Source organism: Cyprinodon tularosa, unplaced genomic scaffold, assembly GCF_016077235.1.
Source record: "Cyprinodon tularosa strain WSP-4 unplaced genomic scaffold, ASM1607723v1 ctg778, whole genome shotgun sequence".
Lineage (NCBI taxonomy): Eukaryota > Metazoa > Chordata > Actinopteri > Cyprinodontiformes > Cyprinodontidae > Cyprinodon > Cyprinodon tularosa.
In genome coordinates, this window is record NW_024039538.1 from 247,489 (window position 1) to 267,052 (window position 19,564).

At 38.8% G+C, this 19,564-nt stretch overlaps 1 protein-coding gene across 3 annotated transcripts in view; it reads left to right on the forward strand.

Annotated features, from left to right (window-relative positions):
- Window positions 1–19,564, forward strand: part of LOC119773682 (serine/threonine-protein phosphatase 2A 56 kDa regulatory subunit gamma isoform) — a 36,337-nt gene that overhangs the window by 2,620 nt on the left and 14,153 nt on the right. For all 3 annotated transcript variants that reach the window (XM_038270789.1, XM_038270791.1, XM_038270790.1), the window contains exon 2: window positions 18,890–19,089. In XM_038270789.1, coding sequence (XP_038126717.1) covers window positions 18,890–19,089 — 200 coding nt within the window. The remainder of the gene's footprint in view (window positions 1–18,889; window positions 19,090–19,564) is intronic.

The window sequence follows — 19,564 nt, forward strand, 5'->3', positions numbered from 1 at the left end:
GTTATTTTCTTAAACTTTATTATTTTGGTCTTAAAGCAAGTTCTATATTAAGCGAACTGAGGCATATTTATAACAATGTGTTGCAGTCTTACAGCGGTGCAGGTCATATGTCAGAGAAAAACAGAAAAGCAGTCAAGTCTGATCGGTGTAACTCTACCCCTATAGAGTCATATTACCATTGGATCGATATGTAACCCAAGTTGAGCCATCTGCTACATCATCTTTTTCTCAATAAGGAGAATACCTAAAAGGGGTTGTTACAATTATTTTCCTAAAGAGTTCTGACTTAAATAAAATGTTTGAAGGGCGTGAAGCCAGCTGATAACTTGAAGTAGTAAAGGAAACTGTCCTGATGACGGTCACAGTTTCTTTCTCCATATCTAGACTTCCTGGATGAGATCCAAACCCCTAGAATGGATGTCAGTAGAACACTCGTTGTTTGGACTGAGGGTAGTTCATTGAATTGGCTTCATTATTCACTTTTTGAGAGGAAAAATATAAAATATAACTACAATCATGTTTTAAGCTTTGCTTAAAAAGTGAAAAGTTCAATCTCTCAGTCTTGTGCTTTGATTATAACCATCAGTGATCAGTAAATCTTTTGAAAATACAAAGGTTTTCAGTCCTGAGCCGACAGTTTCTGAACGGCTCAGTTGTTTAGGGCGTAAAAAAAAAAAAGGAAATTGGAGTTTGCCATAAAACTGCATCCTTTTACTAAGTTCTTTCAGCTGTTGTGAGAGAAAACGCTTAAAGAATTGGTTTAATATATAATTTTGTTACTCACTACCTTTTTTTTTTTATAAGATTAATTTTCGTTATTTCCTCTCTCAGTATAGCCAGAGGTGTAGCTGTGGGTGGTAATGATGCAAAAAAAATTCAGGCATTTCTGGTCAGTAATGAAAAATCTGAAAAAAGGACCAAAGTTAATTTATAAATGTCTGTAAATGAGAAAGTAAAACAAAAGCTAAAATTGGGGAATAAGAAATACTTCCAGACTGTGGTTATTTTCCTTAAGGGTTACAGTTTGAAGTCACTGGGAGTTATAGAAATATTTTGAAAAGACATCCATTGCTTTTTACTTGCCAACATCCAGAGTTTTTGTCCAACTCTTTCATCATCTTGGAGTGTTCAATCACTGGCAGAACTTAAATGTAATTATAAACTAGCAGAAACTTGAAAGGGGTCTTTTTATTTTATTCAGTTAGGCCCCTAAACCAGGGCTGCACTATATTAGTCAAACCTGTGATCTGCAATAACAGTGTTCCGTTACAGTGTTGAAATGAACCTTTTTGTCTTGCAACCTGAATACTTACTGCATCTGGAAAGTATTCACACAGCTTAACTTTTTCCACATTACTGCCTTATTCCAGATTGTATTGATTGCATCTTTTTCCTGTGCGATGCTGTGAATACTTTATCGGATACACTGTCAACATGCAGCATTGATGTCTTTCTTCTCTGGGTTCAAGGAGAAGAATAGCCTTACATCACAGGACATGCTTGGTACATCTGTGAAATGGTGACACGGGATAAGTAATTCCATGACAGGGTGCGGTATCTCCGGTTTGTTTTATCAGACTTACAAACCCCTTTCTTCTCACTGTATTGATGACCATCCTGACCTTAGCCAAAAAAACACACAGCTGTGTTATTCATTTGTAACACTTTGATGTTTTACTACTTGCATGACTTTGACACACAGACAACTGTAGAGCTGAACTTTTTTTATGTGACACTGATCTGCACCAAGCCGGTAGGCCCGAAGGTGCACGGTGTCACAGCCGCACACTGACAGGTGTGCTTTGGGTGGCTGTGGGGTGAACAAACAGCTCTATATGCTTAACTAGCTCCCATTGACAGAAACTATGGAAATTGTAGGAATTTTCCATAAAAAATGTTGGAAAATGGTACGCTCCACTATGAAGGTGAAAACTTTGATGGACAGTACATGGTTGGTCTGTGCAGCTCACGGTATGCATTACATAAGTATTAGGGATGGGGCGATTTATGAAAACTGTCCGAACCGTTCGGTTCGACTGTCTCGGTTCAATTCGCGTGTGTTTCATTCGGTTCATGCGCTGCTCCTTTTTCTCATAGGCAAAGCGTTTACACTCCAGAGCAGAAGGTGGCGGTACTGTGACCAAAGCCAACCACCAGGGGTAAACAAGAAGAAGAAGAAGCGAAGCAGCTTAGCCGGGTGTAGTAGGGGAAAAAATCAGTTGTTGTGGAGAATTGTGTCGGAATGGCGAGTGGGAAAGAACAGGAGTTGGAAGACGGGCCAGCAGCACTTTATAGGTCTGCTGTATGGGACCACTTTGCATTTAGAGTGACCTACGATGACGGCGGAAAGAAAGTTGTGGATAAAAGTGCAACAGTGTGCAAGCATTGTGCAACACGTTTTCTTTATGCTAACAGCAACATGACCAACATGTCATGCTAACCCCGAAATCCCTCATACTCCGTCAGCAACCCCCGCTCTGCCCCGCTGAGCACCGGCTGCTCAAAGCAAAGCCTACAGCCCCCACTGTGGCTCCCGTCCGCTCCCCTCTGAGTCCCTTGGAGATCGTAGAGAGCATGCGTGAGATGATTAAATTCAAAGCAGCAAAACATACGGAAATGATCCAGGGTTTCCGTGGATCATTTAAAATAATTACAATCTATTATTTTTTGGGGGATTTTTTCATTAATTTCATACATTTTTATGGGATTTCGGTGTAACAATCAACATATACCGAACCGAAAACCGTGACCACGAAACCGTGAATCGAACCGAACCTTGGATTTTATGAACCGTTCCACCCCTAATAAGTATGCAGTAGTTGCTCTAATGTTTGCAGCTTTTGTCTTAATGACTAGCTTTACAGAGTTCTATATATAGTGATCTCTGTGGTTGCTCTTTGGTGATGTTGTAGAAATTTGTAGTTCCCTCCAGGTCTGTAGGTTTAGCTCTTTTACAGTGAACCCTAACCCCGAAATCCCACATACTCCGTCAGCGCTCCGCTCTGCCCCGCAGTGCTCCAGACCGCCTGCACAAAGCAAAGCCTACAGCCTCTGCCATGGCTCCCGTCCGCTCCACTCTGAGTTCCTTGGAGATCGTAGAGGGCATGCGCCCGATGAACCAGGGTTTCCACAGATCATTAAAAATAATTACAATTTATCTTTTTTTTTTTAAATCAAGGCCTAATTGGCACTCAAATTAATTAAATAAGTTTATTGTGGCATTTATAATTCTTTAATAACAAATGTTTATAACAACAATTTCGTCAGATATATTAGATCGGGATTAATTTGCGTGGAACTGATCATAAAGCTGTATGTTCGGAAAGGAAGCTCGAGGCGGAGAAAAAGCTAGAGAATATATATATACACGTATATATATGTGTGTGTGTGTGTGTTTACATACATACAAGATGGAACTGTTCTAACAGCTCCTTCATATTTCATGTACAATAATAACTTGTGTACATGGTACTTGTTGATGGCATTAAAATAATTTCTAATAGCATAAAAATAGCATTTAATTAGAGTCACTCATTCCTGTATGAACACTGTGAACGCTTAATTTAATATGGCATATTAAAAATGTGTGTGTATATATATATATATATATATATATATATACATATGTATATATATATATATTTTTTTTTTTTATGTTGTAGATTTTTGTAACGGGGATAACTAGGATCATTCAAAACTCCTTTTTTTGTATGAACTTTGTTCTCTACTCCCAAACTCAGCATCTCTTCTTCCATTCCTGTAATAAGAAGTTACAGGTATAAAATAAATATTTTGATGGAGATGAGAAATCTGCTCTTTCATTGGTGAATAACCAATAGTTTGCATCCAATCATTTAAATAAACGGTGTTAGTTTTTGAATATATAAGAATTATGCTATAATTTCTAGTAACCGATCTGTTGCTACTATATTTTAATTTGACGAACCGGAATTGCTGAATATTCTTTTTCCTGTTTGGCGCGATTGCAATAGCTGATCTTGACCTAGCCGGACCGGAGCGGAGCAAAAAATAGCTCGGCTCCGTATTTTGTCTGTGAAGGACGGAGAAGACGTACGTGGACGGAGACGTGCGGAGGAGTAGCGGTGGATGTGGAACAGCTCTCATTTATTTACACGAAAGACAAGCACTCCGCACGACGTATGTCAGCGGAGCGGAGCGCTGACGGAGTATGTGGAATCTGGGGGTAATTTATGGGAGCTATGCAGTTTTTTGAATAGCACCATTTAAAACATTTTTTTTTTTTTTTTTAACCCAGGTAATAATTCATGTCTCATTAGAATTTCTTTTTACAAATGGGGGTTTAATAACTGCCTGCTTTTGACCTTTGCAATATGTACAGAACATAAAGTTGTCCTCAAAGTCAAGCCAAGGGAAGAGTTGAATCCAAGCTGATTTGAATCTATAAACCTTGTTAACAGCACCACTTAAAATCCTCAAAACAACAACAAGATGCTGGAGACATGTCCTGTTTGGTGTCATTTCCCATTAAACATGAGATAAAGGGCCCTTATCTTTATCTAAATAATGATTTATGCCGCTTTTACCTTTATCTTTGTAATATGGCATTTATTACAATTATTCTTCTGTAAGACTAGTCGACGATGCCATATCAATTGGGATTTTCTAAAATTTCAGTTTTCCTCTGATAAATAATTAACATATCAGAAAATTATGTTAAGCAAGATCATGTTTAAAGTTAATAGGTCTTTGCCTCATGCTGCCACGGTTGCTTGGCAACTAAATGCTGCATCATGGCGGGGGGCTGCTGCTGAAGGCTGGACTGTCCCAATTCACATGACCTCCAGCCTTCGTTGCTTTTGAGATCTTCGAAGGACCCAGCCTACGTGGCAGGGTTCTCACCAGGATGTTTTAGGATCAGCATTAGCGGGACAAGCGTGATAAAACACTCTATTTACATTTAAAACTCAAGATAAACTTTATAAAAAAAATTGCAGGTGTTCCTGAAGGTTGTTTTAACCTGAACATGGAGGAGGGAGGCACTCACTACTTGCTGAAGACACTAAACTCAGCTATCCTGCATGTGTTGTCAATGTCTTCACTAAGATAGGAAATAGTTGTTACATTTAGTCCCTATTCACTTAAAAAGAAATCTGAAAAGTCACTAGATGTATCGACAAAGTCACTTAGTTGGCAACTCTGTGCTCACCTGCCTTGGCGAGCCGATGGCAGCATCGCGCATGTTTTCACAGCACTTAAGACGCCGTTTCATTGATTAAAAATCAGAGTATCGACATGTTTCCGTTGAAATTCTAAAAGTTAAAACGTAACCATCGTTGAGGGGGAAGCTTTATTTACGAAACTGCTGTCGGAACTTAACCCCAAGATTCCACATACTCAGTCAGCGCTCCGCTCCGCTCTCCGCCCCGCCCCGCTGACGTACGTACATACTTTTACAGCACGACCGAAACTTTGTTTTTTTGCGACACAGCAAAGCTAGAAGAGAGGAAAAGGGATCACAGGTAACAGCACAGCCACATGCAGTAACATTATGCATAAAATGATGCCATTGAAATCCAAACGTTACCTTCACCATTCTGAATATGAGAACAATGCGACCCGGAGAAGGAAACTGACACCAAATATGCCCACTCCATCTGTTGAGGCCGTGTTTGAAAAGGCAAGAACGGCAAGGTAAAGGGTATAACGACAAAATATAGGCGGTGAATAAATGCTTTGATACTTTTTCAATTGATTTATTGAAATGGACTGATTCTTAGTTAGGGTTAATACACATCATAGCCAAAATGCTATGGTTCTAATATTTGACACAATTTCTTTCAATGTTTCCGTTTTCCTCCTTGGTTTCCTCATTTAAAACATTTTTTTTTGTTTCAGACAAGAATTTTTATTTCAGTGGATCTCTAGTTTTAGGATGAAATTGGCTCCAATCAAGCCGTTTGTTCTGCGTCTCACAAACGTTCTTCTTTGTGATCCAAACACCTCAAACTTGGATTCATCTGTTCACAACACTTTTTTTCCAGTCTTCCTCTGTCCAATGTCTTGTGTTCTTTTGCCCATCTTAATCTTTTTCTTTTATTGGCCAGTCTCAGATATGGCTTTTTCTTTACCACTCTGCCCTGAAGCCCAGAATCCCGCAGTCGCCTCTTCACTGTAGATGTTGACACTGGTGTTTTGCGGGTACTATTTAATGAAGATGCCAGTTGGGGACCTGTGAGGCGTCTGTTTCTCAAACTAGAGACTCTAATGTACTTATCTTCTTGCTCAGTTGTGCAACGCGGCCTCCCACTTCTTTTTCTACTCTGGTTAGAGCCTGTTTGTGCTGTCCTCTGAAGGGAGTAGTACACACCATTGTAGGAAATCTTCAATTTCTTAGCAATTTCTTGCATGGAATAGCCTTCATTTCCAAGAACAAGAATAGACTGTCGACACACGGATGAAAGTTCTCTTTTTCTGGCCATTTTTTTGCGTTTATTTGACCCCACAAATGTGATGCTCCAGAAACTCAATCTGCTCAAAGGGAGGTCAGTTTTGTAGCTTCTGTAACGAGCTAAACTGTTATCAGATGTGTGAACATGATTGCACAAGGGTTTTCTAATCATTAATTAGCCTTCTGGGCCAATGAGCAAACACATTGTACAATTAGAACACTGGAGTGATAGTTGCTGGAAATGGGCCTCTATACACCTATGTAGATATTGCACCAAAAACCAGACATTTGCAGCTAGAATAGTCATTTACCACATTGGCAATGTAAAGAGTGTATTTCTTTAAAGTTAAGACTAGTTTAAAGTTTTATCTTCATTGAAAAGTACAGTGCTTTTCCTTTAAAAATAAGGACATTTCAATGTGACCCCAAACTTTAGAATGGTAGTGTATATAGATGGATGGATGGATAGAGATATGGCATTAAAATTTGTTAATAAAAACATTAAATTAGAGTTACTCATTCCTGTAGAAACCCTGGTTGTTTTTGCTTTGTTTTTATTTTTTTAATTAATCAGCCAAATTGATTGCACCCAGGCTTTCAAATCTGCAACAGTCTTTCTGCATGGCTATAAATAGTGGGTCATCAATGTTGGCATTGATCGCGAGCATGTTGTTGAAAAAGCAGGTTGTCAAACTAGTCCCAGCTCCTGTTCTCTTGACCCACTTTAAATGTTAAAATCAGAGACTGTTTCCAGTGTGACCATCTTTGTGCTGAACAAAGATGATTCACATAAATCTTTCTCTGTCCTCCTGGAGTGTGAAGGACAGAAAAGAGTCCATGCATGACTGTTTCCCACCTGAGGCTTGTATGAATTGCATTAATAGAAGTCACATTGTGGCAAACATCAATTTTAGGATCAGAACACAGGCTCTTTATCTGTTGCGCAACAACCCACCGGGGTATTTTCAGAGAGTACAGAAAGTTTGTAACACAAGGAGACAGGCTTATGTAACAGGAGCAACTTAAGTCCTGACACTGCCAGAGGAGCGAGGCATGACGCCACGTTCCTGTCCTTATGTCTCTCTGCAGCCAGGACACATTATAGGCATCTCTGACTCTAAAAGCATGTCAGCTGACGTTACCATGTCATTCTTAAGAATCCTTTGTAGATAGCAGTTTGCTGCATTTTACTGGATAATGACAATGCTGGAAATTAATAAAATATTGTGTCTTTTCATACACATGACAGTTCACAAGCCTTTAGCTTTCGATGGCTTTCTTTCACTGTCATCAGGATATATTGGCTAACCTGAGACTGACTCTGCAGAAGCATATATTTCTTGTCTGAGCCAAACCCCATTATGTCTGAATGAGCGGCTTCTCTCCCTTCCTAGAATCGGCCAGGTTGTAGGAATGCTGTGCATCAAGTCTGTGTCTGCTTTCTTCTTTGGGTTTTGACACCAGCTGTACATCCATATAATGAGGAAAAACAATATTGCATCTGGCCACCTGTTATTTCCTTCTCATTTAACCGTTTTTATGCAGAGCTCCCGAAAGCAGCTTTTAAGCTGTTAATGTCGTCTCAAATTGATTGGATGGCTCGATTTGGAGATGTAATTTAAGTGCTTAATATTGTCCTTTTCTTCTGGTTTTCTGTTAAAGAAATACTGAATTTCAGATTTTACTTGAAGACTGAATAATAAAGGAATTTCATATCGATAAAGGGGGCTTTAAAAGCACGATATCTGAAATAGTGGCTAGAAAGGTATCTAGTGGATCCACACCTTTGTTTCCCTCTGCCTGTGAAATGAAACAAATAAAAAGACAAAAAATAGTAATCTTAGAAATATTTTTTTTAAATCACAGTTCTTGTATCAAGAGGGTCTTAAATAACATGAACATTTTACAATATGTTGAGTTAAAAAAGCAGTACATGATTATATTTCAACAATTAGTTTCAGCTGTATTAAATTGTGATTAAATCAACAGAAAAACATGTTTTCCTACATATTATTAAACTTATAAGATATAACAAAGCTGGGACCTATTAGGTCTTTTGTACAAACGCAAACGTCTCAAAGCTTCATATTATAGGGACATAAAGTGTATAAATAAACTGCCTCTACCACACCACTACGGTTGTGCAGCTCAGTTTTTTACTTTGCACCAAACCTTAGTGTTCTTTGGAAGCAAGATTAAAATGATATATTGTTTAGTAAAGCCTTAATCCTGGCAAGATTATAATTTTTTTTTAAGATAAACATTAATCAAATATTCAGTGACCTTATGTCAATATTTGTCATGCAAAGTGTGAAAAGATTCAAGTAGTTTGTAGAAATCTTGGTGCATAAAGATAAACCCTGAAACCTTTGTTGCATAGCGTGACCTTCTAACCCCTGAATGGGGCTATATGAGGAGCTATTAAAGCCAAATAGGCCAGTGAGTATTTATAAAAAGCGCTGTTACCTAAAGCTCTACTGTGTTTGTGCAGAAGCAACTCAAAGCTTTCTGGCTAGAGGCTCAGTTTAGAGAGGGAAGAGGCAGACAGGTTTTATTTTGTCTCATGAGTCCAACTTTGTTTTGTTTTTTCCCCTCACTTTGATGTTTATCCATTTCTAGTTGAAAACAGAGCTGCCTTTATTGCCTTATACTGGTATTGAGCCTGTTCATGACTGAGGCTTCAAAATAGACATTTTTAAATGAACGATGATCAAATGACTCCAATCCAACATCTAACATAAGAAATGGATTAATTCATCTAAGCTATGAAATGGTGAATGTTTGCTTCACTTTATTCAGCCCTTCGATTATCTAAAATTTTCTGTCATCATTTATTGTCTGAGTAAATATCGACATCCTGTGGAAAATAGTCTCCTTTTTAAACAGCTACTAACATATGTTAACTTCCTCTGGTTTCGTTTTCATGTTTGCGATTACTAAAGCTGGACAGCTTCGACTTCTCACCTCTATCAGTTTCTACACAGAAGAGTGTTAGGACTTCAAGAGATGCGATTTTGTTCATCTTTTGAGGTAATCGCCAGATGATTCTTTGGTCTGTAATGCAAACTACGGCCTGTTTTCCCTCAGTTCTGTCGTCGGCTGTATCTTTGTATGCTAAGAAGATGTGTGGCATATCACAAGGAGAAAGGATTTTTGCTCATTGAATGACTATAAATAAAAGAAAATAAAGTTTATTTTCCATTTAAAAATAAAAGTGAATGAACAGGAAGTGGTACAATGTTTTTTGCAGAGTGCACCAGTCCCTCATGCTACTCGGCAGGTTTCCATAAAACAGACAGACCTGAATTGAATCTGTAAACAGAGACGTGGCTTTTCATTCCCATGATGCTGTTTTTCTCACATGAGCTGCCTGCACAGGCCCAGTGGTCTGGGTAAGAGATGCAGTTGAATCTGTATCTTCTTTTAAGTGGTGATGTTCACAGCCTAGAATTACCTAATCATTAATTTTCAAATATACTCTCCATTGCTCCAGTTAGACATTTAAAACTAAATCGGTCTATTCTGTTATGCAGCTTCTCATTGATCTCTGCTGTTAGTCATGGTGACAAATGAGGCACTGAAATGAAATGAACAAGATATTTATCTGAATTAAACTGTGCTCAACATCCACTTAATGCTGAAAGACATCCTCTCAGCAGCCTTACTTTGGGGATGGAAAATTTCGTCACTCGGTCAGTGAACCACAGACCAGAGAAAACATCGGAGACCTTTAACAGTTTATTGGGAACGTCGTTTTTTTTTTTTTTTTACATTTGGCCCTTGATTTTACGTTATTACATCATGTTCTACTCACCCATATAAGTTGAGTGTCATTTGGAGCCGTTCTAAAGATATTCCGTTTTGTTATATCCAAGTAACGTCTTCCTATGAGCAGTCGACTTGAAGGCACAAACTAAACTGTTCATAATTTATTCTTTATGGTACGCCAGCATTCATAACATGGGCGAATCACTCTCCCAGACATCCGCAGTTATATTTTTTATATTTATGTTTTAAAAACAAAGCGGCACGTCTATGACGTCATCCGCGCATGTGCACTGGATCGCAACAGGCAGCCTGGGCAACAGGCGGCTACGCTCTACCACTTCTATTCGTTCGGCTAGCTAATCTGAATCGTCAAATTCTATTATGAGAGCGAGATCATCTTTGGTAGTAGCATTAGACGTCTTCCAAGCATGTGAGTAAAACTAGCAGCAGTTCAGCGACAGGAACAATGAACGGTAGCTGGCGCGCGGATGACGTCATACACATCTTTTTTTAAAAGATGTATAACCGCGGACAGTGATTCGCCTATGTTATGAATGCTGCCATACCATAAAGAATAAATTATGAACAGTTTAGTTTGTGCCTTCAAGTCGACTGCCCATAGGAAGAGGTTACTTGGATTTAACTTAACGGAATATCTTGGATTTAACTTAACGGAATATCTTCAGAAAATCACTGAATGCTCATGTTGTGTTTATATTGTGAACCTAAGTAAGTTACCAGAACTCACAAACTTAGAGGCAGTCAGTTACATAAGAAAAAAAAGAAAAAAGAAAAAAAAAGAAGAGGATAAACTAGGGCTGGACGATATAGAAAAAAAGCTTATCGATTAAAAAGAAATGCATATTGATCGATATCGATAATTATTGAAAAGATTTGAAACCATATTTTATGTGCAGCTCTGCCTGGACTTTTTATGATATTGCCAAATGCTTAATTTTAATAAAGAACACAAACACAGACTTCCAATTAAATATTTATTTAACCAACTTTTTTAACCATAACAGAATTGTTTTAAAGAAAAATAACTTATGAGACCTGAGTTATGTTATTAAATACTGACAAAGAATAAACTAAAGTGACCAGAAAAGTGACCAAAATAAATCTAACAAATACATAAATAGAATACCCTATTTGGGTGGGAATAGTACACCACCAGTTTGTGGTAATTAAAAGATTGTAGGAGTAGGCTACCATGTAAACTCCACTAAACAAGAACAAAAACCCAAACAAAAATCAACTCACCCTTTAGCCTAGCATTTCTATAGGGTATTTTTTCTCACCCCTATTCTTCTAGGTGCTACTGGCACCTCGGTATGGTTTAGCTTAGTTTCCTGCTTTAACCTGAGTTATTACTTTGAAGTTCGGAGGAGAGCCGCGCCGGGGCCTACACAGCTCATACTCCTGCGGGTGTGAGCGGCTGAGATGATAAAACAAGTTGGTTGTGTTATCAGACTTCGTTTTCACTGGTTCCCTACACATTTTACAGATGACTGTGGTTTGTTTTTTGTCTGACTTGCCATGACCGAAATGCTGCCAAACTGGCGAACTACAAAAACCCAACTTTGGAAAAATTTCCTCCACCTCTCCTTGCTGCGACATCTTCATGTGCTCTGTGTTGTGGTTTGAGAGGGCAGCGCTTTGTGACGGCGTGCCTGGGTCCGCGATTGCGATTGGTTGGGAGGAAGTAGTGACTAGCATAAACCTACATGATAGGCTACAATGAGAAGGAAGGAAAACTGCATTTCTTTATCGAACTTTTATTGACCCTCTTTTTTTTTTTCTATTGCGCCTTTTTCTATTGCGCCACACGTCTATCGATCGATATATATCATTATTGAATTATCGCCCAGCCCTAGGATAAACTGGATTAAAATAACAAGTTATTAGAATTTACTTTTTTGGTAAGTTGTACTTCTCCTTTTAAATTTGAGTTTAATCAAAATAGTTCGTTAACTTGGCCCTAGCGATTCACCGTGCTCATGCACTGTTCTATTTCACTGAAACTGTTTTAAAGACAAAGAAGATACTCTAAATGTTATATTTCCTTTTTGATTTTTAATTCAGGGGGGGATCAGTGTCTATATTTAACTATAAGCAAGAATACATGCAAGCCTCACTTTTCTCTTTACAAGCAGAGAAGCTAACATTAGCTTAGCTGAAAACAGGTTCTAAATATAACATTAATAATTTCAGAGCATATAGCTTCTGCTATGGGAACACGTTAATGACTTACTAACTTACAAAAAGTTATTTAATGTTAACTTAACCAATTACGAACTCTTTAAGAGAAGAGCAGTTAGCCTAAAAAATGCTTTGCTAACTTTACCAGATCCAACTAGTAACGTTAGCTACTATTCTACTTTCGTACCATTACTGCTCTCTCATCTGCAGTGAATCATGTGATCGGGTACTGACTTCATACTGCCCTCACTGAAAAAAAAATAGAGGTTGACAGAACTTACATTTTCTAGGCAACGTGATGCATTTGGTTTTTTGAGTTTTCCTTACTTAAATTCACTGTGGTTGAGTTTACAAAGATTTTTGAGTTCTGCCAACTTAGGTTTTTGGAGTGTTACATAGAAATTTTGAGTTCTACCAACTTAGGTTTTTGAGTTTCACCTTTAAGTTCTGAGTTCTATCAACTTTGTTTTATGAGTTTGACATATAGATTTTGAGTTCTACAAACTCAGATTTTGTAGTGTTATCTGCAAGTTGAGTTCTATCAACTCAGTTTTTTTAGTCCTACCAATCGTCTTCACTACCAATCATTCAACACACAAAAAATTATGTTAATACAACATTTTTATTGCTTCAAGCCAAACATTGCATAGATACAGTATAAAACCATGTTCAACAACATAATCTTAACTGCACAGATCAAAGTAACATGACACTGGACCAGAATGTTCTAGATTCGTAAGAGTGATGATGAGGGAAAAAACAGTAAGACACCATTTTAGTAAGAGGAAAACACACAGGTAATTTTTTGTGAAGTGTATTAACATATATGAAAAAATAACAGTTTTACAAATTTGGACGGCCTTCAGTTTGTTTTTTTCAATTGTAGTCTCTTTAAATTGGGTGCACCCTTTTAAAAAAAATAAAATGAAATAAAATGTCTTGTTTCCCAACGGAAAAAGAAAAAGGTTTTCCCTTTTTATCTCTGAGTTTTTCTTTTTAGTCCTACCACTCCGACAGGACGATGAATGCAAAAAAAGAAAGTCCTCTTCAGTCCAAATCCTTCTCTTCAATCCAAATCCAGATGTTCACACGGTTGGCTCGCCATCTCCATTTAAGGAGAGAATCCAGAATCCAGGGTATCCAAAAAACCCAGCCTGCATAGCACAACAGGGCTTAGTTAAATCCATTCACTTCTTGTTCTTAACTGTACAGTTTATATCTCTCCAAGTATGATAAATTTCAGTGTGTAATGTAACTTTTCTAACTCATTACGAATTAACTGCTGCATTACAGGGTTAACATATAAAATGTTAATGTCACTGTTTTTCTTGTAAAGCAAATAAAATCATGAAAGCAAAAAATCCACATGTAAATAATGTAAATAACAGTAAATACCCACATCGGATTAAGAAAGTAAAATAATGTAGTCTTGTAATATTCTGTGCCTGAGTGCAACAACACTGCACTACATAAAACAATTTAGAAATTTAATAAGTTATTACACTCAACTTAATGTCTCTTTTCATTTGTACAATGAAAATAACAGGCACACTCTTTTCTCTATGCATAAACACTCACCCGCACATGCGCGGCATAAACACGCACGCGCACACGCGCATTATACACGTGCACGTGCGCTGCTTTTCCTTTCATCAGAACGTGAAAAACATGTGAACTCATGCTTCAACTCGGTGGCAATACACCACAAGGGAATGCTAACTCACGGAGCTAACCGCTAACTGTCTGTACTTTGCAGCACTCACCGGGAAAACTGGTAAGGTCCCAGGGTCGTTCCTCCGTGGTTCTCCAGATGCATAAAATCACAATGTCCGCCAATCTTCTCAAACACGAGGGAAAAGGGCTGTGCCCTTGAAGAAAGGGATAGGAAACCCCGTACCGTAGTGGGCGTGTCCATGAACATAAGCAGTGCGCATGCCCATGAGTTTACAGTTGAGGGAACTCAAAAAATCTTGTATAGGCGATTTAAAACTCCTTGTTAAACCAACTTCTGAGAATTTGAGTTGGGCAAACGTGTATTTATTTGTTAGATGTCAAATTTATATTTCTGAGTCGGATTACAATACAATTGTGTGTTAGAACAACAATTGCCATTTACTTTTTTAACAGTGCTCTGGAGCTCTCTTTAAAGGTATTGTGGAGGTTGATCTTTTTCCAGGTGGATCATCTAAATCAGTGGTCCTCCTAATTGTCAATCATTCTGGTCATACACTCACCGGCCACTTTATTAGGTACCCCATGCTAGTAACGGGTTGGACCCCCTTTTGCCTTCAGAACTGCCTCAATTCTTTGTGACATAGATTTAACAAGGTGCTGGAAGCATTCCTCAGGGAGTTTGGTCCATATTGACATGATGGCATCACACAGTTGCCGCAGATTTGTCCGCTGCACATCCATGATGCGAATCTCCCGTTCCACCACATCCCAAAGATGCTCTATTGGATTGAGATCTGGTGACTGTGAAGGCCATTTGAGTACAGTGAACTCATTGTCATCTTCAAGAAACCAGTCTGAGATGATTCTAGCTTTATGACATGGCGCATTATCCTGCTGAAAGTAGCCAACAGAAGTTGGGTACATTGTGGTCATAAAGGGATGGACATGGTCAGCAACAATACTCAGGTAGGCTGTGGCGTTGCAACGATGCTCAATTGGTACCAAGGGGCCCAAAGAGTGCCAAAAAAATATTCCCCACACCATGACACCACCACCACCAGCCTGAACCGTTGATACAAGGCAGAATGGATCCATGCTTTCATGTTGTAGACGCCAAATTCTGACCCTACCATCCGAATGTCGCAGCAGAAATCAAGACTCATCAGACCAGGCAACGTTTTTCCAATCTTCTAATGTCCAATTTCGATGAGCTTGTGCAAATTGTAGCCTCAGTTTCCTGTTCTTAGCTGAAAGGAGTGGCACCCGGTGTGGTCTTCTGCTGCTGTAGCCCATCTGCCTCAAAGTTCAACGTACTGTACGTTCAGAGATGCTCTTCTGCCCACCTTGGTTGTAACGGGTGGTTATTTGAGTCACTGTTGCACTTCTATCAGCTCGAACCAGTCTGGCCATTCTCCTCTGACCTCTGGCATCAACAAGGCATTTCCGCCCACAGAACTGCCGCTCACTGGATGTTTTTTCTTTTTCGGACCATTCTCTGTAAACCCTAGAGATGGTTGTGCGTGAAAATCCCAGTAGATCAGCAGTTTCTGAAATACTCAGACCAGCCCTTCTGGCACCAACAATCATGCCACGTTCAACGTCACTCAAATCACCTTTCTTCCCCATACTGATGCTCGGTTTGAACTGCAGGAGATTGTCTTGACCATGTCTACATGCCTAAATGCACTGAGTTGCCGCCATGTGATTGGCTGCTTAGAAATTAAGTGTTAACGAGCAGTTGGACAGGTGTACCTAATAAAGTGGCCGGTGAGTGTATGTTTACATAAGGCCATCCTATGTCCTTGCCCATAATGAGCTGTCTTTTTGTGCGCATGCACAATTTCAGCCGTGTATGTGTGAGCTATGGCTTCAGATGGTCATTAAAGCTCACCTTTCTCACCACAGTTCTTTGAAAATGGTAGAGGGTCATAAGAGAAAAAGTGTCTACGAAGTGTATGAGGAAGAAGAGAAAGGCCTCTGTAGAGGGAAACAAGACCAGTGTTTTTGAGAAGCACAGCTCAGGCTTCCCACTGATGCCTCGGTTGCAAAGTTTCTACTTGACAGGTAATGTTTGGCATGCTATTTGGAGATATCCATTTCCCCAAGAGAAATGGGCTCGTGCATGCTCTCACATGCGTATAATAGGCATTCCCTCTTAGGAGCAGGTACAGGGTTGTGCATATCCCTTTTGTGGAGAGGGCGCGTCTTTTAAAGCGAAAATCCTCCACTATGCCTTTAAGTGATCTACATGCGTTTTAAACTACAAATAACACACAAACATGTTTATTTATTTACATGAGGTTTTGACACATGAAACTTTCTGTCAACTTGTTTTTCACAATCAAATGTTTCTACTAATCGTTACTGCCCAAAAATATGTTAATCTCTTGAATGTCTTGTTTTTAACCTTATCTTTATGTATGCAAGCAGGCAGTGATTAACACCCAGTGCTTTTATGTCAATCTAATGTGCATAGCAGCTGTGAGCAATAGGGAAGCATAGATGTGTTACAAGATTTGGGTAATTTTGTTGAAACTATGCAAACTATCACTTTCCAAGCAATAGTATGTTGTACTGTCTGACTCGAGACCTGTGTCACAGGCATCTGCTTCTGTTACTACTATTGAATTTACCTAATGTATTGTACATACAGTATGTGACCGAGGGCTTTATGCATATTTTTCAAGTCGTAGGGAAGTCATATTTAAATGTCAAATCATTGTGGCTTAAACATGTATATAAATGTACTCTTTATCAGATATTGTCCCAAAAGTTAGAAAATTTCTATTTAGAAAAAGATCCTGTCTTAAAATCTTTTTTTTTTCATTATCTTATGCAGGTCAGTTAGTTATACGTCAACCTGAACACCTAAATTCGGTCAATCATATATCAATAGTCATTTGTCAATCAAATTGGTTATAGCACCTTAATTCATATGTGGCAGCTAATATACACAACGGTTGAAATAAGAATAATTTCCTTTACCATTGAGTTTCATCCCAGTGTTCACAGGGATGGACGTCTGTGTCTTCGGCAGGCGTAGAGCTGACAGAACTGGCAGTGTTGCAAGGCAAGGGCCCAAACATGTATGACTGTAAGCCTTCTACACCAAACCAAGCTTCTGCCGCCCTGCCGTCATCTTCCACAACATCTTTGTCCCCACTTTCCTTCTCTAAATAAAAAAAAATGTATGACGGAAGAGCGTCATTCACGCCCTCCGACACAAAACTCTCCTCCTCTTGCATGTTTCTGCTGTCATTAGCGTTCCTTGATAATGTTGTTTCTAAGTCAATAATTTAGTGTTGGTTTGTCCCAATGTAATTTCCCATTGGGAACCTACTAGCACTAAGTTGCTAACTGGTTAGCAAGATGCTTCCGACAAAAATCCAACTTGCTTGCGTACCTTCCTCCACAACAATCCTGACCCCTCGATAAACGACCAATCACTTTCACTTTATGCACTCGTGTAAAATCGTGCACCACTCGGGAGAATTCGGAAATGCAACGGCTGGAAAGGCCATTTCCCTACGACTTTAAGCTCCAAATTATGTCGCAGAAGTTCTTAAAACGATCAGCTAATCCCAAAAAATATTTTTCATGGAAACATGTTGACTTTTCTTAATGTTGTGACGCTGCAGGGATTTCAAATAAAAGGTGTAAAAAATATGTAAATTGTCCATCGGTGTGATGTGCAAAGTAGAACTGAAGCTGTACTGAGAAGGTCTGTTGGGAAACACCAGTGAAAAACTAGCTCCTGCAGAGCAGCAGAGATCCACCTCTGTAAGGAGAAGGAATATTAGCAAGGAGAAAGCTATTGATCAAAGCTGGGATATGCAATAATTTTTTCTTAATCAAAAAATTATTTATGGTGAGAAAAAAAATCTAAATTATGTCTTCAACTCAAAATAAAAACCTAAATGAATATAGACTCTAAACAGTTATTTTATGCTATTGAGTTATTAGATTACCGGTAATTAAATTAGATATTAATTAAATATGCACAGCTTTATGTAAAGACTTATTTTATTGATAAAATAAACGTGGAATTTGATTTCGTCCACTTCACAGTTCTGCACAATATTGTGTTTTTGTTTTTTTTACATAAACTCCCATTAAGCTGTATGGATGTTATTGTTTAATGGGACAAAATTTAAAAGAAAAAGCCTTTATTAATCCTTACATTACTTTTCATTTGGTGATGGAGTGACAGAAATAATGATCTATTGAACTGAATTTTAATCGTGATTTTGAAGAAAAGTCTGTTTTAGCCTGCCTGATGTTTTAGCTATCAGGTTTATCAGAGGCCAACCTGTTATCAGAGATGGCTGCAGGCTGGGGTGAAGAGAAACATCAAAGTTGTCACATAGCTAGGTAATTATTGTGTACGGTGGGTAATTACTGAACCACAATGGCAGCCAGGTAGGAATTTAGCACGTCTTGAGTAGATGTTTCCTCCTGCTGTTATGTGTCTAGAGTTCTGCAGGCGGGGATTGTTCAGAGACGTATGAGTGTTAAAAAGGAAATAAAGGCCATGAAATTTAGAAAAAATGACATATTTTTTTCTCCCTCAGTCACATTTATTTTTTTCCTTCTCTGTCCAGACCTTCAGTTTATGCTTTTGTCCTTTCAGTTTCATTTTTAGATCTCATAATTTTTCATTTGCCCCATCTTTCCCCGTTTTTTCCCTCAGAAGTGAAGTTTTTGCTGTTTCTAACTGTTCGGTTGACACTTTGTTTCCCCTTCTAATTTTCAGAGGGATGTCTTCATCTTTACCTCTGATCTCTGCCCTCACCATTTCTTGTTGTGTTCATCTAGATGTGGCCCCTGCAGAGCAGGAGAAGCTCTTCATTCAGAAGCTGCGGCAGTGCTGCGTCCTCTTTGACTTCCTCTCGGACCCATTGAGTGACCTGAAATGGAAGGAGGTGAAGCGGGCGGCTCTGAGCGAGATGGTCGAGTACATCACCCACAACAGGAACGTCATAACGGAGCCCATCTACCCGGAGGTGGTGCACATGGTGAGTAGGGGTAGCTATTAAGGCTAGATGAGGGGATCTGATTGTAAAGACACTGTGGCTGCAGGGCAGTGAAGTTGAATAAAAAGGGTTCAGCTGATGGTTCTTAGTAATGAATCCTTTGTAGGTCAGCTTTTAAGATTTCTGCTTCTTGTACAAGAGATTCAACAATCAGTGGCTGATTTCTTTGACCTGTCGATATCGAATTCAGCTGAACCCAAGACATCCCAGAACACCCTTTGGTATATTCAGTTTAAAACCTCACTCATTTTGATGGGAGTAGTGAAGGTGCTGTGGCTGTAAAGCTTGCACAAACTGTACGTTTTTTAAACAAATGGCAAATCTTTACATGGATTAGCAGTCTGTATGTGCAGTTAGAATGACTAGCATTACTAAAACTGAAGCCTTAATGTATATTCCTAAAAGGATCATTGTCCCACCCTGACTTTGACTAGGCCAACAAAAAAAAAAAAAACCT